This window comes from Hyla sarda, chromosome 8 (genome assembly GCF_029499605.1).
Source record: "Hyla sarda isolate aHylSar1 chromosome 8, aHylSar1.hap1, whole genome shotgun sequence".
NCBI lineage: Eukaryota > Metazoa > Chordata > Amphibia > Anura > Hylidae > Hyla > Hyla sarda.
This window is the reverse complement of record NC_079196.1, coordinates 227,770,328-227,795,568: the sequence shown is the minus strand read 5'-3', so window position 1 is coordinate 227,795,568 and position 25,241 is coordinate 227,770,328. Positions and strand designations below refer to the sequence as shown.

At 48.9% G+C, this 25,241-nt stretch overlaps 2 protein-coding genes across 6 annotated transcripts in view; one reads left to right on the top strand and one right to left on the bottom strand.

Moving 5' to 3' along the window:
- The window catches only part of LOC130283978 (zinc-binding protein A33-like), a 112,673-nt gene extending 109,782 nt beyond the window's left edge, over positions 1–2,891 (bottom strand). For all 3 annotated transcript variants that reach the window (XM_056533816.1, XM_056533821.1, XM_056533819.1), the window contains exon 1: positions 2,795–2,891. The gene's annotated coding sequence lies outside the window, so the exon portion shown is untranslated. The remainder of the gene's footprint in view (positions 1–2,794) is intronic.
- Positions 76–24,500, top strand: BCKDK (branched chain keto acid dehydrogenase kinase). 3 transcript variants are annotated; one of them, XM_056533824.1, is made up of 15 exons: positions 76–181; positions 3,039–3,091; positions 4,980–5,032; positions 6,887–6,936; positions 7,016–7,211; positions 8,516–8,584; positions 8,667–8,777; positions 8,857–8,904; positions 8,983–9,102; positions 9,584–9,682; positions 17,381–17,454; positions 17,536–17,664; positions 17,745–17,834; positions 19,200–19,361; positions 23,607–24,500. In XM_056533824.1, the coding sequence occupies exons 5-15, from the start codon at positions 7,017–7,019 to the stop codon at positions 23,749–23,751; spliced, it is 1,242 nt and encodes a 413-aa protein (XP_056389799.1). In that variant the 5' UTR covers positions 76–181; positions 3,039–3,091; positions 4,980–5,032; positions 6,887–6,936; position 7,016; the 3' UTR covers positions 23,752–24,500. The 3 variants fall into 3 exon arrangements, with proteins under 3 accessions (XP_056389799.1, XP_056389797.1, XP_056389798.1); XM_056533822.1 differs by having other exon boundaries at positions 7,006–7,211; XM_056533823.1 differs by lacking the exon at positions 76–181 and adding an exon at positions 2,879–2,950 and having other exon boundaries at positions 7,006–7,211.
- The last annotated feature ends 741 nt before the right edge of the window (positions 24,501–25,241 follow it).

The following is a 25,241-nucleotide window of genomic DNA, read 5'->3' as shown; positions in this document are numbered from 1 at the left end:
GCACTCTCCCGTCGTGCCTCGCGGCCCCACCCCGTAGCCCTGACGCTGTGTGACGTACTGGCCGCGCTGCATGCCGGGACTTGTAGTGTGCTCGGTGCCGTCAGCCTCTGTGTGGACGCCGCACGCTGGAGCCTGAGGCCGGAGGAGAAGGAGCAGATCCGGGGGGCGGCACAGAACAGAGGTGTGTGTCTCCGGGGGTCGTGTGTGTGAGGGGGGAGCCCGGGTATATACTGGAGGAGGGGATGCTGCTGTGTATGTGTATATAGGGGTGTACAGGAGGATGCTTTGTGTATATGTTTACTGCTCCTCCAGCTGTGATCAAACTACAACTCCCAGCATGCTCTGGCAGTGCAAGATGTGAGTTGTAGGTTTTTTCAACCATCCTCAAGTCTACACCAGTGTTCTCTAGTGGTTACATAACTACAACTCCCAGCATTGCCCGGACAGCCATCACCTGTAAAACTACAACTCCCAGCATTGTCCCGACAGCCATCACCTGTAAAACTACAACTCCCAGCATTGTCCCGACAGCCATCACCTGTAAAACTACAACTCCCAGCATTGTCCCGACAGCCATCACCTGTAAAACTACAACTCCCAGCATTGTCCCGACAGCCATCACCTGTAAAACTACAACTCCCAGCATTGCCCGGACAGCCAACACCTGTAAAACTACAACTCCCAGCATTGCCCGGACAGCCATCACCTGTAAAACTACAACTCCCAGCATTGCCCGGACAGCCATCACATGCAAAACTACAACTCCCAGCATTGCCCCGACAGCCATCACCTGTAAAACTACAACTCCCAGCATTGCCCGGACAGCCATCACATGCAAAACTACAACTCCCAGCATTGTCCCGACAGCCATCACCTGTAAAACTACAACTCCCAGCATTGCCCGGACAGCCATCACCTGTAAAACTACAACTCCCAGCATTGCCCGGACAGCCAACACATGCAAAACTACAACTCCCAGCATTCCCCGGAAGCCATCATTTGCAAAACTACAAATCCCAGCATTGCCTGGACAGCCATCACCTGTAACACTACAACTCCCAGCATTCCCGAACAGCTACCACACAAATACTACAACTCCCGTCATGCCTTGTCAGACAACTATTGCAAAACTACATTTCCCATCATGCCTAGTCTTGCAACAGCACGATGCAAAAAAATATTTTGGCCTTGTAGCCTTAACCGTAAAGGGGTACTCCGCTGCTAGACATTTTATCCCCTAGCCAAAAAATAGGGCATAATGTTTGATCGCCGGGCCCCCCCGCAGCACCTGGCATTCTAAACTAAACGGTAGCAGTCGTGATGTCACAGCCACACCCCTCTTGGCATCATGCCACGCCCCCTCCATTCATGTCTATGGGATGGTGCCTACCGGCCAACACTCCCCCCTCCCATAGACATGAATGGAGGGGGGCGTGGGCATGACATCACAAGGGGGGCGTGGGCATGACATCACAAGGGGGGCGTGGGCATGACATCACAAGGGGGCGTGGGCATGACATCACAAGGGGGCGTGACATCATGATCACTGCCTCCGGCTCTGAGCGTTCTGAACAAAATGTACAGAATGTTGGAGTACCCCTTTAAAGGACACTTAGTGTAGAGCAGTGTTTCCCAACCAGGGTACCTCCAGCTGTTGCAAAACTACAAGTCCCAGCATGCCCGGACAGCCTTCAGTGCATTCTATTCCCCAACCTGGGGTTCTCCAGTTTTTGCAAGACTACAACTCCCAGCATGTCCTCACAGCCTTTAGTGCATTTTTACAGGTGCATACTATTCTCCAACCCGTGGCTCTACAGCTGTAGCAAAACTACAACTCCCAGCATGTCCTGGCAACATTTAGCCTCCTGTCACCTGATCTTTAAAAAAAAATAAAAAAAAAATTGGAGACTGACAACTCCCTGAGAGCCTTTCATTTATATTACTGGTTCATCTAACCCAGTGTTTCCCAACCAGGGTGCCTCCAGCTGTTGCAAAACTACAACTCCCAGCGCTGTCCGGGCATGCTTGGAGTTGCAGTTTCGCAACAGCTGGAGGCATCCTGCTTGGGAAACACTGCTCTAACCTTTGTTTCCCAAACTGTTACAAAACTACAACTCCCAGCATGTCTCTTACAGTCTTTAGTGCATTGTACTAGAGCAATGGTCTTCAACCGATGGACCTCCAGATGTCGCAAAACTACAACTCCCAGCATGCCCGGACAGCCAACAGCCAACTGGGAGTTGTAGTTTTGCAACATCTGGAGGTCCGCAGGTTGAAGACTACTGTACTAGAGCATCCTATTCTCCAACCTGCTGCTCTACGCCTGTTGCAAAACTACAACTCCCAGCATGTCCTGAGTGTGACCACTCCCTGAGAGCCTTCCATTTATATGACTGGTTCATCTAATTCTCTAACCCAGTGTTTCCCAACCAGGGTGCCTCCAGCTGTTGCAAAACTACAACTCCCAGCATGCGGCTGTCCGGGCACTGCTCTACACAAAGTGTTTCCCACCCAGGGTACCTACAGCTTTGTGAAACTACAACTCCCAGCATGACCGGACAGCCTGGGAGATGGTTTTGCAACAGCTGGAGGCACCCTGGTTGGGGAAAACGCTGCTCTAACCTGTGGTTGTGTAATAGTCTGCAGCTAGAGATGTGTCCGGGAGCAGCAGAAGAGTGAGCGCAGTGACTGGAGGAGAAGACCTGGACATTATTGCTTCACTCTCCTGCTGGGTCCCGGGTGGTCACATGTTTGCACATACCCAGCATTCCCGGGACTGTAACCCTTTCCTCACCGGGGGCCTGTGATGTTTACTGTAATCCGAGGGGGGGGCAGGCGGGGGCGCTGATCTATCCTGGGCTGCTGCACCGCCCCCATGTGCCGAGTTCACCCGGGGACGGTATGTTCCAGCCGTGGGGCGGCCTCACTCCTCGCCGTCTGTACACGTCCTGTAAGGACTCGCCGGGAGGGTTGTTAACCCCTTGTGTGCTCTGTCCACGTGGTGTCACCTCCCTGACTGTTTACTCTCCTCTCCGCAGGTGTCACCGTCAACGCTCTTCACCGCCATCTTATGGGGTTCCACAGCAGAGGGGTGAGTATGGGGGGCACCATTGGGGTAGGGTGATGGTTAATATATATATATCCTGATCCCCCGGGAACCGGTCCGATGGGTTTCGTAACGTTCGCCTGTAACCTTGAGCGTTCCGTCCTGTTCCTGGAAGCAGCTGTGACCCAGGAGGACAAACATCGGTGCGACTTTGAGCGAGCGGCTGGTACTGGGCAGCGACCTCCCCCAGTGTATAGGGGTAGAACATGTTACTGGGGGTCTGCAATGAAACACATTGTTGGGTAGGATTTAGCACATCAGTACGGTATATATTGTAATAGGATGTGTGGGCGCCAAACTATGGACCTCCAGATATTCCTCAACTATAACTCCCATTATGCTGTTGGCTGTTCGGGCATCCTGGGAGTTGTAGTTTTGCAACAGCTGGAGGTTCACAGTTTGGAGACCTAGTCTTTATATTACTGTTTTCCAACCAGGATGCCTCCAGCTGTTGCAAAACTACAACTCTCAGAATGCCTGGACAGCCTTCGGCTGTCCAGGCATGCTGGGAGTTGTAGTTTTGCAACAGCTGGAGGCACCCTGTATTGGGAAACACTGGTCTAGTTCTTCCGACTTTATACTTGCTGTTTCCCATACAGGGCGCCCCAAGCTATTGGTAAATTATCTCAGAATGTAGATTTAGTGGCTGTTACTGAGACATGGTTTAATAAGAGGAATGACAGTTGTAGTTTTGACACAGCTGGAGGCATCCTGGTTGGGAAACAGCAAGTATAAAGTCGTAAGAACTACACCAGTGTTTCCCATACAGGACGCCTCCAGCTGTTGCAAAATTATCTCAGAATGTAGATTTAGCGGCTGTTACTGAGACATGCTTTAATAAGAGTAATGATAGTTGTAGTTTTGACACAGCTGGAGGCATCCTGGTTGGGAAACATCAAGTATAAAGTGGTAAACACATTGTTGGGTAGGATTTAGCACATCAGTACGGTATTTATTGTAATAGGATGTGTGGTCGCCAAACTTTGGACCTCATGATATTCCTCAACTATAACTCCCATTATGCTGTTGGCTATTCGGGCATCCTGGAAGTTGTAGTTTTGCAACAGCTGGAGGGTCACAGTTTGGAGCCCTAGTCTGTATATTGCTGTTTCCCAACCAGGATGCCTCCAGCTGTTGCAAAACTACAACTCCCAGCATGCCTGGACAGCCTTCGGCTGTCCAGGCATGCTGGGGGTTATAGTTTTGCAACAGCTGGAGGTGCCCTGTATTGGGAAACACTGGTCTAGTTCTTACGACTTTTATACTTGCTGTTTCCCAACCAGGATGCCTCCAGCTGTTGCAAAACTACAAGTATAAAGTCGTAAGAACTAGACCAGTATTTCCCATACAGGGCGCCTTCAGCTGTTGCAAAATTATCTCAGAATGTAGATTTAGTGGCTGTTACTGAGACATGCTTTAATAAGAGTAATGACAGTTGTAGTTTTGCTACAACAGCTGGAGGCCCCCTGGTTGGTAACACTGCTCTGTATAAAGGGTTGTCTCTGGGATTTCACAATCTTCTGTTGGAATCTGATTGGTCAGGTCTTTCCCAGCTTTGTCCCATACAATGTATATGATCCATAGGGCAGACCTGACTCGTTGATCCCCAGATAACTTCATTGTGCGACCTTAGTGGGACATTTCGGCCATATAGGGTTTATAGGACATTTTGGTGCAGGTTCCCCTTTGCTGACTGTTAATATTTAACAGGTTTTGACCTCTTTTAGCTTCCGGTTGTTGCTTTATCTGACCCCGCTGATTTCAGGGTTAGCGATTACTTTAGGATTTTTAGGAGATTACTACCCACCTATGTCCAGTCACCAGATCCATTGTCCTTGCTCTCCGTCCGTCTCATCACTGTTCTCTCCTACAGATGGATAAAGGTCCTGTGTCCTTTCTTCCTGTGACCTGAGCGGCCGGTTTAAGGTAAGGTCCTGTATACTCTTTGTAGTCACATGACCTCCCCTTTTTATTATCATTGTCCTGAACTGATTCTGCGTTTCGTCTCTGGCCGCGTTCACATCAGCGGTCTTCATTTCCGTTCCTCAGATTGAGGCGTCTGCGAAACTGAAATGAACAGATCCCATTAATTTCAATGGGTGATTTTTAAATCTCCACCATTACTAGTTGCACATTAGGGCCCGTTCACATTGTCATTGACCACCTGCGCTTCTCCCCCCCCCCCCCCTTCTGGGTCTGCCTGCGCTTCTCCCCCCCCCCCCCTTCTGGGTCTGCCTGCGCTTCTCCCCCCCCCCCCTTCTGGGTCTGCCTGTCCTCCCCCCCCCCCTTCTGGGTCTGCCTGCGCTTCTCCCCCCCCCCTTCTGGGTCTGCCTGCGCTTCTCCCCCCCCCCCTTCTGGGTCTGCCTGTCCTCCCCCCCCCCCCCCCCCTTCTGGGTCTGCCTGCGCTTCTCCCCCCCCCCCCCCTTCTCGGTCTGCCCAGGTCTACTCCGCCCCACCCCCCTTCTGGGTCTGCCTGCGTTCTGCTCCCCCCCCCTTTCTGGGTCCGCCTGCGTTCTGCCCCCCCCCCTTCTGGGTGTCCCCCCCCCCCCCCCCCCTTCTGGGTTTGCCTGCGTTCTGCCCCCCCCTTTGGCTCCGCCCCCCCTTTCTGGGTCCGCTTGTGTTCTGCCCCCCCCCCCCTTCTGGGTCCGCCTGCGTTCTGCCCCCCCCCCCTGCTGTCGGGGTCCGCCTGCGTTCTGCCCCCCCCCCCTTTCTGGGTTCGCCTGTGTTCTGCCCCCCCCCCCCCTTTGGGTTCGCCTGCGCTCTGCCCCCCCTTCTGGCTCCGCCCCCCCTTTCTGGGTCCGCTTGTGTTCTGCCCCCCCCCCCCTTCTGGGTCCGCCTGCGTTCTGCCCCCCCCCCCCCCCTGCTGTCGGGGTCCGCCTGCGTTCTGCCCCCCCCCCCCTTTCTGGGTTCGCCTGTGTTCTGCCCCCCCCCCCCTTTGGGTTCGCCTGCGCTCTGCCCCCCCTTCTGGCTCCGCACCTCTTGAGACAGGGAAACCGTAACGATCGTAGGGGTCGGGGTTTCTGGTTTCTATCCCACATGGGTGAGATTGATCAGTTTACAATTCTTCCTCGTGCTGTGTATCCTGATCACATCTACATTTACTCTGCTGTATTCTTTGTTACGGGTATTTTGGTGACTAGAGATATGTAGTGTAGTGGATTTATATATCCGGGAACCTCCGATATGGTATAATCTACATTGTTTGGCGCAGACACTTTTATTATTATAGATTCTCAGTGGCACCAAATTACTTTACTACAAGGACAAATATATATATGACGGCGTCTCTGGTGCCAGTTACATCTGTTTAGTGATATTATTTCAGGTATATATGCGCCTGACACAGAGGATAGCCATTGGTTACTGATATGTAGCAAGCCCCATTTTTTGTATTGGTGACTATTACAGTTCTCTTCCATACTGCGTCCTATATGTCTTTTAGACTTGTATTTATAATAAAGTTATTGTTTGAATTTTATATCCGGTGATGTTTGAACCCTTTTGTCCAATATGAGTAGTATTTGATTTATCGGAGTTCCCCCTGTGGTTTACAGGATTGTATGTGTCCCCTTAGGTATGTCATTATGACACCAGGGCGATTTTGTTGCACAATACTAGAACGTGTATATTTAGAGCTATGTACATTGTAGATATTAGCTGATTTGGTTGTGACTAGAGTATGAGACGGGATTGGTACAATATTGGCTGAATTAAATCTGTTGTTTTTTTTAATTTCCGGTTGGTCACCCCATCTCGCGTCCCCTCCATGTCTTTGCACAGGTGGTGAAGTATCGCGGCTGCTCTCGGACCACTCAGTCTCCAGGATCCAGGTGAGTGTCCTCTCTTTAGTTTCACTTTCGTTTTGTTTTCCGCCTCCCCTGACGCGGCCTTTACTGCAGGAGCCTTCAGGATGCTGCGGAAGAACATGTTGGAGCTGGTGGCGCGGGTGGCACTGAATCCACCTCTACGTCTGTCTACCTCCATATTGCTGCGAGCCCGCTCCACCTCCGCCACAGATCACAATCATGTGGAGCTGGCCAGAGAGAGGTCCAAGACCGTCACCTCCTTCTACAACCAATCCGGCATTGACCAGGCGGCGGAGAAGGTACGGGGCCGGGCACCAGCTCCTCCATCTAAGGGCGCATGCATACCATGTTCCCGTATCAGGTTTTAGATGAAAACGGATTCCTCAAAACCGGACTAAACTGTATCAAAACGTGTGGACAACCTTCAACCTGTATACAGTCAAAAACCTTATACAGTTTGAAAAATGATGTCCAGTTGCATCAGTTTTTTTAAGAAAAAAAACTTATATGTTTTTAACTTTTCATTCCATTTTGAATAAAGTTTCACTTGTTTGATTGAAATTCCAATTAAAGAAAACTGTGCAAAGTCAAAAACCGGAAGCACATACAGTTCTGTACGGTTCCCATTGACTCCCATGTTACATAAAAAATAAAAAAAATGTATACAGATTTTCACCCGGACCAAAAAACGTGGTAGGCTACGGTTTTGGGTACGGGTAAAAAAAAAACAGACAAAACCGTATAGGATGCAAAACGGACTAAACCGGATGATGCGTTGACGGTTTACAATGTTAAGTCAATGCATACAGTTTTCTATACGGTTCCGTACGGTTTTTAACTTGAAACCGTATATGGGAACTGTATAGCAAAGACATGGTGTGCGTGCACCCTAATATGGATTCATGTGGGGGATGCGTTACCCAGGGACGGGCCACCATTAAAGGGGTACTCCCACCCTAGACATCTTATCCCCTATCCAAAGGATAGGGGATAAGATGTCTGATCGCGGGGGTCCCGCCGCTGGGGACTCCCGCATTATTGGATTCGGCACCCACCTGTGTTCTCACCGGAACCGCTGGAGGGTCTGAGTCGCGACTCCTGGAACGGAAGTCCGTGACGTCAGGACTCTGCCCCTGTGGGACCTCACACCCGTCCCCTCAATGCAAGTCTATGGGAGGGAGCGTGGCGGCCGTCACGCCCCCTCTCATAGACTTGCATTGAAGGGACGGGCGTGACGTCACACGGGGGCGGAGTCCTGACGGCCGCCACACCCCCTCCCATAGACTTTCATTGAGGGGGCCTGGTGTGACATCATGAGGGGCGTGGTTGTGACAGCATCACCCCTGCCGCTGGCACCCAGCGTTCGGAACAAAATGTTTCCGAATTATGGGGCAGTGGAGTACCCCTTTTAAGGTAAAGAATATCTTCTTTGAATATTTCCCAACCTGTGTGTCCCCCCCCCCCCCCCCCCCCCCCCACCACCATCTCCCATCATGCCCATCTGTGAAATAGCCAATTATATATGCAGCCAGTATTCTGCAGTCCTGTACTTGGCCACTAGGTGGAGTTGTTCCACAATATTCTGACCTGTGTCTCTCTTCAGCCCTCAGTACGTCTCACCCCCACCACGATGCTTTATTCGGGCCGCTCTCAGGATGGCAGCCACATCCTGGTAAGATCCATCTTGGATAATCCTTGTATAGGGGACTTGTGTTATATAAAGGTCAGTAGTCATGGCTCCTCCTCCTTCACAGAAAAGTGCCCGATATCTCCACAAGGAGCTCCCTGTCCGCATCGCTCATCGCATTAAAGGTTTCCGCAGCCTCCCGTTCATCATCGGCTGTAACCCGACCATCCTCCACGTGGTAGGTAACGCTTCTCGAATGTATCCACCCCCCTCGTCTGGGCCCCTGCAGGTTTCTCACCCATCTCCTTCTCTTTCAGCATGAGCTTTATATCCGTGCCTTCCAGAAGCTGAGTGAGTTCCCTCCGGTAAGTCACGGGCCCCGCCGCCCTCATCCGGTCATCCCTCCCGTGCAGCGCCAAATATTTCTTTTGTTTTCTACGCAGATCACAGACCACGAGGTGGAGAGCCAGTACTGCAAGCTTCTCCGGCAGCTGCTCGACGACCACAAGGACGTGGTGACCCAGCTGGCCGAAGGGTTAAGGGAGAGCCGCAAGCATATCCAGGTAATGGCGGTTATATGGGGTAATGGCAGTAGTGATGAGCAGCAGCGGCCATATTAGAGTTAGCGATATTTCACGAATATATATTGACGATTATTCGTCCTATGTTTGCGAAATCCGCATATTCGCTATGCTCGTTCACACTTTTTTCATGTGCATGGAAAATTTACATAAATATTCGCATGTGGGGAAAAAAAACAAAAATAAAAGTATTCGTCATTACAAATATACAACACTATATTCTAAATATTAGCGAAATCTCAAAGTGCCGATATTTGTAATAAAAATTAGCATTACGAATATTTGTGCTCGGCACTAAATGGCAGTCCAGGGGCGGGGGGATGGGCATGGAGATTACAGGGTACTCTCAAGAAAGATGGAAATAGATGGAGTACCAAGGATATGTGGGAGGGGAGAGAAACTTATGTGTGAGGAGGAGACACAGCGCCAAATCATCCGTCACCAACTTCATAACCTCACACAGGATGAGAAAGTGATCCGATACTTCCTGGACAAAACACTAACATCACGACTGGGTATACGGATGCTGGCGACTCACCACCTGTCCCTGCACGAGGATCGGGTATGTACATAATGACCCCACCAGCAGAATAGTGAGTGCTGCTCTCGAGTATAATACAGGATATAACTCAGGATCAGTACAGGATAAGTAATGTAATGTATGTACACAGTGACCTCACCAGCAGAATAGTGAGTACAGCTCTGGAGTATAATATAGGATATAACTCAGGATCAGTACAGGATAAGTAATGTAATGTATGTACACAGTGACCTCACCAGCAGAATAGGGAGTACAGCTCTGGAGTATAATACAGGATATAACTCAGGATCAGTACAGGATAAGTAATGTAATGTATGTACACAGTGACCTCACCAGCAGAATAGTGAGTACAGCTCTGGAGTATAATACAGGATATAACTCAGGATCAGTACAGGATAAGTAATGTAATGTATGTACACAGTGATCTCACCAGCAGAATAGTGAGTACAGCTCTGGGGTATAATACAGGATATAACTCAGGATCAGTACAGGATAAGTAATGTAATGTATGTACACAGTGACCTCACCAGCAGAATAGTGAGTACAGCTCTGGAGTAGAATACAGGATATAACTCAGGATCAGTACAGTATAAGTAATGTATGTACACAGTGACCTCACCAGCAGAATAGTGAGTACAGCTCTGGGATATAATACAGGATATAACTCAGGATCAGTACAGGATAAGTAATGTAATGTACACAGTGACCTCACCAGCAGAATAGTGAGTACAGCTCTGGAGTATAATACAGGATATAACTCAGGATCAGTACAGGATAAGTAATGTAATGTATGTACACATTGACCTCACCAGCAGAATAGTGAGTACAGCTCTGGAGTATAATACAAGATATAACTCAGGATCAGTACAGGATAAGTAATGTAATGTATGTACACAGTGACCTCACCAGCAGAATAGTGAGTACAGCTCTGGAGTATAATACAGGATATAAATCTAGATTTTCCTAGCTTGTGACGGAAAATATTAGTTATATGAAGACAGGAGGCGAGTATCTTATGCATTAATCTTTCTTTATTAATGCCCATAGCAGAACCTTTATAACTTCTTTTAATAAAGTTCAAACAAAGAATTTCAATCAAAAAACTACAACTTCCAGCAGTCCTAGTAATCCTGTAAGCCACGCCCAGGCTGGTGGCCCCTATATAATGGACTGCCCCAGGATGATCCTCCTCTTTCTTGATGCGACAACCTCAGCAACACTGGAAGCACGATAGCCATCCGGAGAACCGCACCGCCACACGAGTCTTCGGCCAGCCGGCCCGCATACTCCGACTTCAGATCTGGAACATCACCAACGGATCCATCCCAACGGGGATGGTATCGGAGGAACGTCATCCCAACAGGGGATGAAGACAAACGTCAACTGCTCGACCAGGTCAATCACCAACACGGACACGTCTCCGTTTTTCAGTAACCTGGGAAGAGATAAAGACATCCATCACAGGGTTGGGTCGGGAGGGAAGATACTCGCCTCCTGTCTTCATATAACTAATATTTTCCGTCACAAGCTAGGAAAATCTAGATTTATATATCAGACAGGAGGCTCATATCTTATGCAAGTTCAAAGCTAACAGTTCATAATGATACATCAATACATAAGATACGTAAACTGTCATAAGACCGACATGGAAATATGTTCCTCCGGCCTGAAGTAGAAATGGCGAAAAGTGGTCTCAGAAGACCAATCTGCCGCCATCAAAAGGTCGGAAAGGGAGCCCCCTGAAGAGACTACCTTAGTAGCCATTGCTCCCCTGGTGGAATGAGCACCAAACAGGGAAACGTCTATGCCTGCCAGTGCCATGGCGGAACGCACCCAACGTGCCAGCGTGGCTGACGAAACCGGGAGATGCGGTTTAACGTAAGAGACAAGAAGTTGGGGAGAATTAAAGGAACGCAAGGCGGCAGTCTGCGATTCGTAGGCCTGTAGGCAACGGACAACACAAAGCCGCGGATGATCCGGAAAAAACGGGTAGAAGACCGAATGAATACCGGTCTTGGTCCTACGGACCACCGAAAAACTAACTCCCTGAGGCGAAAATTGTCGCCTAGAAATGTCTAGGGCCTTCACGTCCGACACCCTTTTGACGGACACCAAGCACAAGAGCACCGTTAGTTTAAAGGACAACAATTTTAGGGAAAGATCGATGTTGTCTTCCCAGGTGGAAAACATGTCAAGAACCTTGGAAACATCCCAGGTGGTTTGGTACCTGGGCCGCGGAGGTCGTTGAAACTTTACGCCTCTCAAAAGTCTACACACCAGCGGGTGTTTACCAACCGGCAAGGAATCTACCGGGCAGTGGTAGGCTGAGATAGCCGACCGATAGACGTTAATGGAGCTATAGGACTTGCCGGATTCAAACGAATCAGCCAAGTAATTCACCACTACTGATACAGGTGCCTGTACGGGATCAACCTGTCGTTGATCACACCAACGCACCCAGAGTCTCCAGGCTGATCGATATGCCGATCTAGTCCCGGGGGCCCAGGCCAAGGCGAGGAGATCCCTAGCTGACTTTGAAAGGTCGCTATCTGCATCTGGGATCCCGAAACCAACCACGCCAGGAGAGGCAGGTTGCCCTCCAGAACTAGGGGGTGAAGACCCTTGGTCGGATTGGTGAGTAGCTGTGGAAAGTGGGGAATCAATCTGGGATAATCCACCGACATCCCCAGAAGGAGGGGAAACCACGGTTGTGTCGGCCACCAGGGGGTGATCAGCACCACCGTCGTATTCGAGTTCGCTATTTGTAAGAGGACCCTGGAAATCAACCGGAAGGGGGGAAACGCATAATGCGTGCCTTTCGGCCAGATTTGGCGGAACGCGTCCACCGCGTACGCCTCCGGGTCTGGCCTCCAGCTGAAAAAGTGGGGTAGCTGGCGATTGAGGCGCGAGGCGAATAGATCCAAGTGGAACGGACCCCAAAGTAGCCTCAGCTGAAGAAAAATGGAACGATCCAGTCGCCAATCGCTGGAATCGAGCAGATAGCGGGAATTCCAGTCGGCAACCATATTGGAGACCCCGGGGATATACTCCGCGATCGGGATTATTTCGCGGGCTAGGTAGAAGTGCCAGAAGTCCTTCGCGACGTTTGCCAGGACTCTCGATTTGGTGCCCCCTAAGCGGTTGACGTATTGCACCGCTGCCACATTGTCCATGCGCAGTAATACACAGCAATTGGACGCGTGTGGTATGAGACTCCTGACGGCAAAAAACGCCGCTAAGAGTTCCAATGCATTGATGTGAAGAGTGGCTTCGGATGCGGACCATGTCCCTCCTGTGGAGGAGCTTCCGTACCGGGCACCCCAACCCCGTCGACTCGCGTCCGACTCTATGATAACGTCCGGACTGGAATTGAAAATGGTCTTGCCGTTCCACTCTACGGCATGACGAAGCCACCATCGTAATTCCTCGGTGGTCTCCGGGCAGAGGGGAACCTCGTCCGCATATCTGAGACCCTGTCTCAGATGCATGATCTTGAGCCTCTGTAGGGCCCTGTAGTGAAGCGGGGCCGGGAAGATGGCCTGGATAGAAGCCGCTAGGAGACCCACCAGACGCGCTAGCGCACGTAAGGATAAACAACCCTTTCGTAGGACTGCCCTGATCTCTTTGCGGATTAGGGTAAGTTTTGACTTGGGAAGACGGAGGACGGCCTGATTGGTGTCCACCAGAAATCCCAAGAACTCCATCTCTTGGGCTGGGAGTAGAATAGATTTCTCTAGGTTGATTATGAATCCCAGCCCTTGTAACAATGACATCGTCCATGTCATGTGGAGATATGCTTGAGATTTGGAATAAGCCATGATGAGGAGATCGTCTAGATAAATGATCAGACGAACACCTCGGCTCCTTAAAGACGCCACCACGGGTTTCATGAGTTTTGTGAAACACCACGGGGCGGAGGATAGACCGAATGGAAGGCAAGTAAACTGCCACATTCGGTCCCTCCAGAGGAATCGAAGTAGGTGTTGTGATTCCCTGTGAATCGGGACGGTGAGGTAGGCGTCCTTCAAGTCTATTTTCACAAGCCAGTCTCCCGGCTGAAGAAGATCCCGAAGGAAGTGAATGCCCTCCATTTTGAAATGTCGATACTTGACATGTTGGTTCAAGTCCCGGAGGTTGATCACAGGACGATAACCACCCCCTTTCTTTTTTACTAAAAAGAGGTTGCTTACGAAGCCCGGAGAGGAGGGTTCCACCTCCATGACCGCCTGCTTGGCTAGGAGGTCTCGCAACTCCTTGTCTATGAGGGTAACGTTTTGGTTTGCAAATCGAATAGGGGGGGGGGATAACATTTAGAACCGGTAGTGACTGGAGGTCTATGAGAAATCCCGCTACTGTCTGTAGAATCCACGCGTCTGCCGTAATCGCAGACCAAGCGTGGATAAAATACCTCAGGCGCCCCCCCACAGGAATATGAGCAAGAGGAGTGAAAGGTGTACTCACCGGTAGGAGGTCTGGATCGAGGGTAACCACGTCCGCCGCGGCCGCGCCAGGGTCTGCCCCGGGGTGGAAAGAAGGGCGCTGGTTGCGCCACAGGCATGGGATAGGATGGAGCCTGCGCGTATTGAAACTGAGAAGGGGCTCTGCCCTGTGGCCTATAGGATGGGGTGCGGCCGGCAGATCGGCCTCTACCTCTGCCGGCCTTAGGGAAAACCTTATTGGTCCCCGATTTTTTTAATGACGTCTGGGCTTTGTCTAAGCTTGTAAAAAGCCCTACAAATTTGTTAATGTCCTTAATTAAGGAATCCCCAAACAGCATGCCTTCTGCTGAGGGGCCAGGCTCAGATTCTGCCAGGTGGGACAATTGAGGATCCAGGCGCATCAATATTGATCGGCGCCTCTCTATGGAGCAAGTAGTATTAGCGCTGCCAGCTAGGCAGACCGCTCTCTGTGCCCACCCTCGCAATTGTTGGAGGTCCACAGGCTGATCAGTTGCAGCTGCTTGCTCCGATAGGTTCAAAATCTTCGTGAGGGGACCCATTAGGTCTAGAATGCGGTCCTGTATTGACTTAAAGGACCTCTCAATCCCTTTCTTAGGGAATTTCCCAGATTTTAATAAATATTTAGTTAGAATTGGGTCTACCTCTGGGGTAGCTACTGCCTTTCTAGGAATGAAGGGCCTAGGGCACTCTGCTCTCAGTTTATTTCGGCTAGTCCTATCCAGGGACTTACGTGCCCATGATTCTACGTATTTAGATACGTGAGGCAAGGGGGTCCATTCACCAGAACGGGGATGAGAGATGCCGTCTGGGTGGAAGAATGGTTCGCCTAGAGCATCTAGGAGGACCTCGCCCTGCGTTGCAGGGTTGGCGTCTGTGGTGATCGCCGTGTCCCCAGCATCATCATGAAAAGATTCAGACTCGGAGTGGTCCGACTCGTTGGAATTATCCGACGAGTCCTCATCTGAGGTGTCGACAAATGAGTCGGGTTTAGCCCGTCTAGCGGATCTATGCCCCTTCACATGTATCTCCCTGGGGCCCAGGGGTCGAGTGGTGTCTGAGGGATGCTGGGGTTGGTAGCTCGTGGTTGGAGCTGCCTGGAGCATATTGTTGTCTTCCCCTGCCGGGGAGTCATGTGCCGCCATGGAATGTTTGCGTTTATGGGACGCTTTCCCTTTCTTAATTGGCGGTTCGCTACCCTGCGAAGGTAGCGGTAGAAAAGTCACTGGTTGTTGGGCTTTAGTGGTCACAGTGACTGAGGCCAGAGCTGCCTGGACCGACTGATTAATGAGGGCCTGAATCTGGCTTGCACTCATAAACTGTGCTGAGTCTGTAGAGAAGACCTCCCCTCTGAGGGGGGCATCTGTAGGTTCCTCAGCCATGAAGGGGTTAACTTAATATGAGTATATATAATATACAGTATTTCTGAGGTAAATGGTTGAGAGTCTTACAAGTAGGTATAAATATATCTATATATAACTATAAGGATATATAACTACAAAGGCTAACACTAATTAGGAGAGTGGAATAAATTCCCTCTCTCCACTGCTTACAGGCTCCTTCCTCTACGCCGTCCGCGCTGTAACTGGCGCTGCGGTGTGAGGAGAAACCGATAAGCTCCAGTCCCCAGGGATGAAGTCTCGCGAGACTACCTCCCTGGAGCTGATAGGACGTCGCAGAAACGCCCGCTGCATACGTCAGCAGGAGCGAAAGACGTGCGAAGAAAGGAAGAAGGAGGACCCGCCCCCCCTGCCCGCCCGCGCGCGCGAAGAGCGCGGGAAGAAGGAGGAGGAAGGAAGAAAAAAGGGCGCAGAGGTAAAATGGCGCCGAGCGGGTGAAGGGATGGGGGGGGGGGGTTGACAGGGAGAGAAGAGAAATATTCAGCGATATTAGAACCGGAGGGACGGCTCCGGTGCCTACATAACCCCAACACAGGAAGGGGAAAGAAAGTATAGAGTAAGAAATAATGGAAAGTGAACTATATATATATATATATATATATATATATATATATATAAATATATCTATTACAATATATATATGTGTATAGGACAGAAGATACCTTAGGGTATCTGTACAAAATATCAAGTATACAACGTTACACAGTATATTACATGAGACTTATCTGTATGTATGCTGCCATGAGCAGAAAGAAAGAGGAGGATCATCCTGGGGCAGTCCATTATATAGGGGCCACCAGCCTGGGCGTGGCTTACAGGATTACTAGGACTGCTGGGAGTTGTAGTTTTTTGATTGAAATTCTTTGTTTGAACTTTATTAAAAGAAGTTATAAAGGTTCTGCTATGGGCATTAATAAAGAAAGATTAATGCATAAGATATGAGCCTCCTGTCTGATATATAACTCAGGATCAGTACAGGATAAGTAATGTAATGTATGTACACAGTGACCTCACCAGCAGAATAGTGAGTACAGCTCTGGAGTATAATACAGGATATAACTCAGGATCAGTACAGGATAAGTAATGTAATGTATGTACACAGTGACTTCACCAGCAGAATAGTGAGTACAGCTCTGGAGTATAATACAGGATATAACTCAGGATCAGTACAGGATAAGTAATGTAATGTATGTACACAGTGACCTCACCAGCAGAATAGTGAGTACAGCTCTGGAGTATAATACAGGATATAACTCAGGATCAGTACAGGATATGTAATGTAATGTATGTACATAGTGACCCCACCAGCAGAATAGTGAGTACAGCTCTGGAGTATAATACAGGATATAACTCAGGATCAGTACAGGATATGTAATGTAATGTATGTACACAGTGACCTCACCAGCAGAATAGTGAGTACAGCTCTGGAGTATAATACAGGATATAACTCAGGATCAGTACAGGATAAGTAATGTAATGTATGTACACAGTGACCTCACCAGCAGAATAGTGAGTACAGCTCTGGAGTATAATACAGGATATAACTCAGGATCAGTACAGGATAAGTAATGTATGTACACAGTGACCTCACCAGCAGAATAGTGAGTACAGCTCTGCAGTATAATACAGGATATAACTTTATGATGAGCACAATGAGGGAGATTTATCAAAACCTGTGCAGAGGAAAAGTTGTCCAGTTGCCCATAGCAACCAATCAGATCGCTTCTTTCATTTTTACCAAGGCCTCTGCAAAATGAAAGATGCAATCTGATTGGTTGCTATGGGCAAATGTGCAACTTTTCCTCAGCACAGGTTTTGATAAATCTCCCTCAATGTTTTTATTCCTTTTATACACTGAACAGTCGGATTTCGTTGGTATAATCTGCACCCGTTTGTCACCCAAGAGGATAATAGAGAAGTGGGTGGATTTTGCGCGGTAAGATCGATTGTTTCTTTGCTTCTCCTGTAGAATTTCTCGCTGTTTCTTGATAATTTATTGCTCCTTTGTCTCTTTCAGGCGCCTCTGTGAACACAAGTACGGGAACGCTCCGCGGGTGCGTATTAATGGTCACGTGGCTGCCCGATTCCCCTTCATCCCGATGCCCCTGGATTATATCCTCCCAGAACTGCTGAAGAACTCTATGCGGTATGTGGTGTTTTGCTTTATGTTTTATCAATGTGTTTTTTATTATTTTTTATTTATTTATTATAATCTTTTACTGTCAGGGCGACCATGGAGAGTCACATTGATACTCCCTACAATGTCCCCGACATCTCAATCACCATCGCCAACAACGACATCGACCTGATTATACGGTAAGGCGTGACGATCGTGTTGTCGTAATTTTTGTGGTTTTATTTTAACCCCTTAACGACCACGGACGTAAATGTATGTCCAGGTTTGGCAGGACTTCCCGCACCAGGACGTACATTTAAGTCCTGTGTATGACCGCAAGCGTCGGGACGTGCTCACATCATACACGGCAGGTTCTGGCTGCTACCAGCAGCCGGGGACCTGCCGGTAATGGCCGACATCCGCGATCACCCGGATAGCCGCCATTAATTCCTCAGATGCCGTGATCAATACAGATCACGGCATCTGCGGCAGTGCGGTACTTTGAATGGATGATCAGATCGCTCGCAGCGCTGCCGCGGGTATCCGATCATCCAGCATGGCGGCCGGAGGTCCCCTCACCTGGCTCCGGCCGTCTCCCGGCGTCTTCTGCTCTGATCTGAGATCGAGCAGACCAGAGCAGAAGATGACCGATAACACTGATCAGTGCTGTGTCCTATGTATAGCACTGAACAGTATTAGCAATCAAATGATTGCTATAGATAGTCCCCTATGGGGACATAAAAAGTGTTTAAAAAAAAAAAAAATTGAATGTAAAAATAAAAGTAAAAAAAGTGAAAAATCCCCCCTCCCCCAATAAAAATTTAAATTGTCAGTTATTCCCATTTTACCCCCAAAAAGCGTAAATTTTTTAAATAAACATATTTGATATCGCCGCATGTGTAAATGTCCATACTATCAAAATATAATGTTAATGATCCCGTATGGTGAACGGCGTAACTGTAAAAAAAAAAAAAAAAAAAAAAAAGTCCAAAAATACAGCTTTTTTTTGTCACATTTTATAATAAAAAAAAAATTTTTCTAAAAAATGATCTAAAAGTTTTATATATGCAAATGTGGTATTGATAAAAAGTGCAGATGACTGTGCTAACAATGAGCCCTCATACCGCCCTATATACGGAAAATTGAAAAAGTTATAGGTGGTCAAAATAGGGCGATTTTAGATTACTGATCTTAGATTACTCTCGCCAAGAGTATCAGGTTAATCGTATTGACCCACAGAATAAACACATGTCATTTTTACCGTAAAGTGTACAGTGTGAAAACAAAACCCTCCAAAATGTGCAAAATTGTGGTTTTCATAAAAATTTCCTCCCTAAAAAAAATTTTTGGGGGTTCGCCGTACATTTTATGGTAAAATGAGAGGTTTCATTACAAAGTACAATTGGTCACGCAAAAAACAAGCCCTTATATAGGTCCGTAGATGGAAATATAAAGGAGTTATGGATTTTAGAAGGCGAGGAGGAAAAACCGAAAACGCAAAAATAAAATTGGCCTGGTCCTTAAGGGGTTAAAAAGTCTTGAGTCTTTGTGTCTATTCCCTGCAGGATCTCTGACCGAGGCGGGGGCATCCCTCACGACCACCTTGAGAGGGTCATGAATTACCATTTCACCACCGCAGAGACCAGCACACAGGATCCCAGGATCAACCCCATTTTTGGGAATATGGTTGACATGGTAAACAGCGGGCAGTCTGGACCCATGCATGGGTAAGAGTAATTATATGGGCACGCTCATTAAAAATGTTTTTGCTACTTCACTCCTTATGGTAAATAAAAAAGATTTCTAATTTGGTTAAAAAAAATAAAGTTGTCTTTGTTTTATTTGTGCTTAAAAAAAAGCTCAAGAGCACATTTCGCCCCATCTCATACACCAGTGGTCTCCAACCTGTGGACCTCCAGATGTTTCAAAACAACAACTCCCAGCATGCCCGGACAGCCAACGGCTGTCCGGGCATGCTGGGAGTTGGTTTTGCAAAAGGGAAGCCTTGATTTACCTTTTCATGATCAGTGTAGATCCTCTGGAGGAGGCAGACAAACGTTTGGCTGTCTGGGCTTGCTGGGAGTTGGTTTTGCAAAAGGGAAGCCTTGATTTACCTTTTCATGATCAGTGTAGATCCTCTGGAGGAGGTAGACAGGTGTTTGGCTGTCCGGGCATGCTGGGAGTTGGTTTTGCAAAAGGGAAGCCTTGATTTACCTTTTCATGATCAGTGTAGATCCTCTGGAGGAGGTAGACAAACGTTTGGCTGTCTGGGCTTGCTGGGAGTTGGTTTTGCAAAAGGGAAGCCTTGATTTACCTTTCATGATCAGTGTAGATCCTCTGGAGGAGGTAGACAGGTGTTTGGCTGTCTGGGCATGCTGGGAGTTGGTTTTGCAAAAGGAAAGCCTTGATTTACCTTTTCATGATCAGTGTAGATCCTCTGGAGGAGGTAGACAGGTGTTTGGCTGTCCAGGCATGCTGGGAGTTCAAGTTTTGCAACATCTGGAGGTCCGTAGGTTGAAGACACCACTGTCATACACAGACTTAGGACCGAAGTCCAAACACAGGAAGTGCAGCCTGGATTCCTGAGGGGGGGGGGGTGTTCAACCAACAGCATGTGGCACTTAAGTGTGAGAGGAGCTATGATTGGATGAGGCTGGACACCCCCCCTCAGCACTCCAGGCTGCACTTCCTGTGTTTGGGCTTCGGTCCTAAGTCTGTATATGAGATGGGGAAAATGTGCTCAGAAAACTTCTTTTTTTTTTTTTTTTTTTTTTTTTTTTTAACAAAAGTAGATTAGAAATATTTTTTATTTACCATAAGGAGTGCAATAGCAAAAATTTATTTTAATGAGTGTGACCCTTTAAGGGAAATTTAAACCATTTGTTTACCAATTTTAATATTTAGATTTTAAAATCCTAAATTGCATTGTAAAATGTTTTAATTTGGGCCACTAGACCTAAAATGAAGCTGAGACTTCTTGTGTCTGTTAGAGATGAGCGAATTTACAGTGATTCGATTCGTCACGAACTTCGCGGCTCGGCGATTGCTGACTTTATCCTGCATAAATTAGTTTGGCTTTCAGGTGCTCCGGTGGCTGGGAAAGGTGGATACAGTCCTAGGAAAGAGTCTCCAGTCCACCGGAGCACCTGAAAGCTGAACTAATTTATGCAGGATAAAGTCAGCGACCACCGAGCCGAGAAGTTCGTGACGAATGGAATCACTGTAACTTCACTCATCTCGAGTGTCTGTGATGATAAGGAGGAGGAGGCTGGAAAGTGATCTGTACAGCATTAGAGTAAGAGGTGACACTGGTAGATAGAGATGAGAGAAGACAATAGGAGCTCTGTAACAGGTCACAGAGCATGCCCCGACACCTTTCCCACTTATGCCAATGGGACCGCTCCAGTGTACAGTTGCCTATCTCCTTGGGGCGTGTTGTAAAGAATATCTCTCATAAAAATGTACAAAAACAGATTACAACCTAAAATAGAAATCTAATAGAAAAAAAGAACATGTTTCAGTATTTAGCTCTAATTGTTTAAAATAATTCTAGGCGTCATATTACCTTTGTTGTGGGGGATCTCGGCCTCCAACATAGACAGATATTCTGACCTGGTGCTTGATGGATATAGAAAACATCAAAGGACATAATCTGGTTGGTGTAATCTAGTAGTGTAACAACATCATTCCTTCATGAATGTTGGATCTAGGGCTGGGATTGTGTGGTGTTGGCGCTGGGATTGTGGGTGTTGGCGCTGGGATTGTAGGTGTTGGCGCTGGGATTGTAGGTGTTGGCGCTGGGATTGTAGGTGTTGGCGCTGGGATTGTGTTGTGTTGGCGCTGGGATTGTAGGTGTTGGCGCTGGGATTGTGGGTGTTGGCGCTGGGATTGTGGGTGTTGGCGCTGGGATTGTGGGTGTTGGCGCTGGGATTGTGGGTGTTGGCGCTGGGATTGTGGGTGTTGGCGCTGGGATTGTGGGTGTTGGCGCTGGGATTGTGGGTGTTGGCGCTGGGATTGTGGGTGTTGGCGCTGGGATTGTGGGTGTTGGCGCTGGGATTGTAGGTGTTGGCGCTGGGATTGTAGGTGTTGGCGCTGGGATTGTGTTGTGTTGGCGCTGGGATTGTAGGTGTTGGCGCTGGGATTGTAGGTGTTGGCGCTGGGATTGTGGGTGTTGGCGCTGGGATTGTGGGTGTTGGCGCTGGGATTGTGGGTGTTGGCGCTGGGATTGTGGGTGTTGGCGCTGGGATTGTGGGTGTTGGCGCTGGGATTGTGGGTGTTGGCGCTGGGATTGTGGGTGTTGGCGCTGGGATTGTAGGTGTTGGCGCTGGGATTGTAGGTGTTGGCGCTGGGATTGTAGGTGTTGGCGCTGGGATTGTAGGTGTTGGCGCTGGGATTGTAGGTGTTGGCGCTGGGATTGTGTTGTGTTGGCGCTGGGATTGTGGGTGTTGGCGCTGGGATTGTGGGTGTTGGCGCTGGGATTGTGGGTGTTGGCGCTGGGATTGTGGGTGTTGGCGCTGGGATTGTGGGTGTTGGCGCTGGGATTGTGGGTGTTGGCGCTGGGATTGTGGGTGTTGGCGCTGGGATTGTAGGTGTTGGCGCTGGGATTGTAGGTGTTGGCGCTGGGATTGTGTTGTGTTGGCGCTGGGATTGTGTTGTGTTGGCGCTGGGATTGTGTGTGTTGGCGCTGGGATTGTGTGTGTTGGCGCTGGGATTGTGTGTGTTGGCGCTGGGATTGTGTGTGTTGGCGCTGGGATTGTGTGTGTTGGCGCTGGGATTGTGGGTGTTGGCGCTGGGATTGTGGGTGTTGGCGCTGGGATTGTGGGTGTTGGCGCTGGGATTGTGGGTGTTGGCGCTGGGATTGTGGGTGTTGGCGCTGGGATTGTGGGTGTTGGCGCTGGGATTGTGGGTGTTGGCGCTGGGATTGTGGGTGTTGGCGCTGGGATTGTGGGTGTTGGCGCTGGGATTGTGGGTGTTGGCGCTGGGATTGTGGGTGTTGGCGCTGGGATTGTGGCGTTGTCAACACTGAAGACGACGAGTATGATCTTGAGTATGAAATCCAGCCCAAGTATCTTGAGGGTGCGAGGATGAATTCTCCCAAGTAACATGAGTTAAAGGGAGAAATCTGTTGACCTGTGAATAATAGATGATCTAGTTCTAGGGATTCTTGTCTGCGATGCAGTCACAGAGACTGTGGTCAGGTACTATGTGGTATCTGATCTTTAGTAGAACGGATGTTTAAATGGGAACAAATTTTTGCTATTGCACTCCTTATGGTAAAAAAAAAAAAAAATATTTCTAATGTACTTTGTTTAAAAAAATATTAAGTATTCTATGTTTTAGCCGTTTAAAAAGCTGCCACTAGGCGTCTCCCTACTTGTCCAGAGCACATTTTCCCCCATCTCTGGCACAGACTTCGGACTCCTGCTGGCCTGGCAGAAGTCCAAAAACAGGAAATGTTGAAGGGGTGGGGGGTGCAGCCTTAGCCAATCATAGCTCATCTCACACTGAACTGCTCTGGGCTGTGTGTAGCAGAATGAGGGAGGAAGTTCTCCCCTGTATGGCTTCAGATGATGTCATGCCTGCTGGGGAACGCCCCTTCCCAATCTGTGAATCTGACTGAGACTGAGCAGAAAATACAGAGCAATATCAAGGTAGAAAACTGAAAAATAATAAAAATAAAGGCCGGGGGTGGTTTATCATGATGGGGGCAGTGACCTGGGGGGGTTATAACATTAAACAAGATCATAAGGTACTCTTTTTTTTAAAGTCCTGGAACATAAAATGTGGAGTTTGGGTAGAGGGGATTGTTTAGTATTTGGGATTCAGTTTTAAGAATGTGAGGCAGAAGGATCAGGAGGTGGGTAACTTAGTGTGGCCCCTGAATTCCAGCTCCCGCGAGGACCAGTCCATGTAACTTATAGAAAAGAAGGCTGATCTGTCCTCTATACCGTTGTCTCTGCTCTCTCTTCCAGGTTTGGGTTTGGTCTCCCCACCTCTCGTGCTTATGCAGAGTACCTGGGCGGCTCTCTCTGCATTCAGTCCCTTCAGGGCATCGGGACGGACGTGTACCTGCGCCTCAAACACATTGACGGGAAGGAGGAGAGTTTTCGTATATAAGCGGGGGAGACTCAGCTGGCCAAGGGCCTTTCTCCTCATCACAGAAAACCTGGGTGACTTATAAAACGCGCTCTGCTTCTCCGGCTTATGGGACTTCTCCTTCTTGTATCCGCCTTGAGGACTATGAATAAGTCTTTACGAAGACCAGCCACCTCCCGGACCGCCTAAGCCAAACCCTCCTCCTGTTGTGTCTTTCACTCCTTGCTATCGTGTACGTGAAGCCGGTGCTGGTGGCCATTACTCTCTATCGCAAAAACCTTTCAGCATCTGTGGCACGGTATATGGCGTTGTATATGACCTCGGACTACGGACTCTTGGCGAGTCTTAAGATTTTGTGATTGGACCACAGACTCTTCTTGGGACTCGGACCTAAGTGTCCAAGACGTCGATTGAGCCTTTCTATTGTCGGGATTTGGCATCGACATGAGATTAACCCTTTGTCTGGTGATCTGCCGGTTTTCCCCCCCAGAGGTCCCCATGGTGGATCCTGCATGAAACTTTATCTTAGGAGACAACGTCGTGGTGGTGGTGGTGGTGGTCCTCCTTGGCTTGGTCACCGGGTCTTCTATTCACGTCATTGTAGCAAAAACAAAAGCAGTATATGGAGGGTTCCTCTCGCCTACCGGAGGTTCCTTGCGCCGCACCGTCTGTTGTGGTCTCCTGCATTGGACATCAGTTGTCCTGTAACGTGGTAGAGCAACATCTGGAGCAGTGGTCTCAAACTTTGGCCCTCTAGATGTTGCCAAAACTTCAACTCCCAGCATGCCCGGACAGCCAACGGCTGTCCGGGCATGCTGGGAGTTGAAGTTTTGGCAACATATAGAGGGCCACAGTTTGAGACCCTTCTCTAGAGTAACGTATAGCACTTAGTGTCTCCATTTTGGTGATTGTCCAGCTTTCCTGTCTTGCAGTAACCAGACCCCTCACTGCTGTCCTTTGTCCCCCCCTCCCCCCACCCCCATTGTGTTTCTGAGAGGAGAAGATCGAAAAGTCTATTTAGTGATACAAAGTAATTTTTTGTTTTTTTCGTTACTGTTTTTGTGAACCAAAGTCCGTGTTGACACTTGTGTCCGCGTCTGTTGGCCGATGTTATGTCTCGTTTCCTTATTGTTCAGGGTCAAACCATGAATACAAGGCCATTCTGTATGTAGGGGTCAGGCATATGACTGCTCGTGCAATAGCCTCACTCAGAAATCGCACCACTGGCCCCTACCGTTAAAGGGGTACTCCTCCCCTAGACATCTTATCACCTATCCAAAGGATAGGGGATAGGATGTCAGCTCGCCGGGGTCCTGCTGCTGGGGACCCCCGGGATCTCCGCTGCGGGCACCCCCGCTATCATTACTGCACAGAGCACGCTCGCTCTGTGTGTAATGACCGGCGATACAGGGGCCGGAGCATCGTTACGTCACGGCTCCACCCCTTGTGACGTCACGGCCCACCCCCTTAATGAAAGTCTGTGGGAGGGGGCGTGATGGTCGCCACGTCCC

What these genes read in the sequence shown, in the direction of transcription:
- BCKDK (XM_056533824.1), top strand. Translation starts at nt 7,017, where the DNA reads ATGCTGCGGAAGAACATGTTGGAGCTGGTGGCGCGGGTGGCACTGAAT. An exon ending in AGCTGAGTGAGTTCCCTCCG is followed by an intron (nt 8,905 to 8,982) that starts GTAAGTCACGGG and finishes TTTTCTACGCAG; the next exon opens with ATCACAGACCACGAGGTGGA. An exon ending in CAGTCTGGACCCATGCATGG is followed by an intron (nt 19,362 to 23,606) that starts GTAAGAGTAATT and finishes TCTCTCTTCCAG; the next exon opens with GTTTGGGTTTGGTCTCCCCA.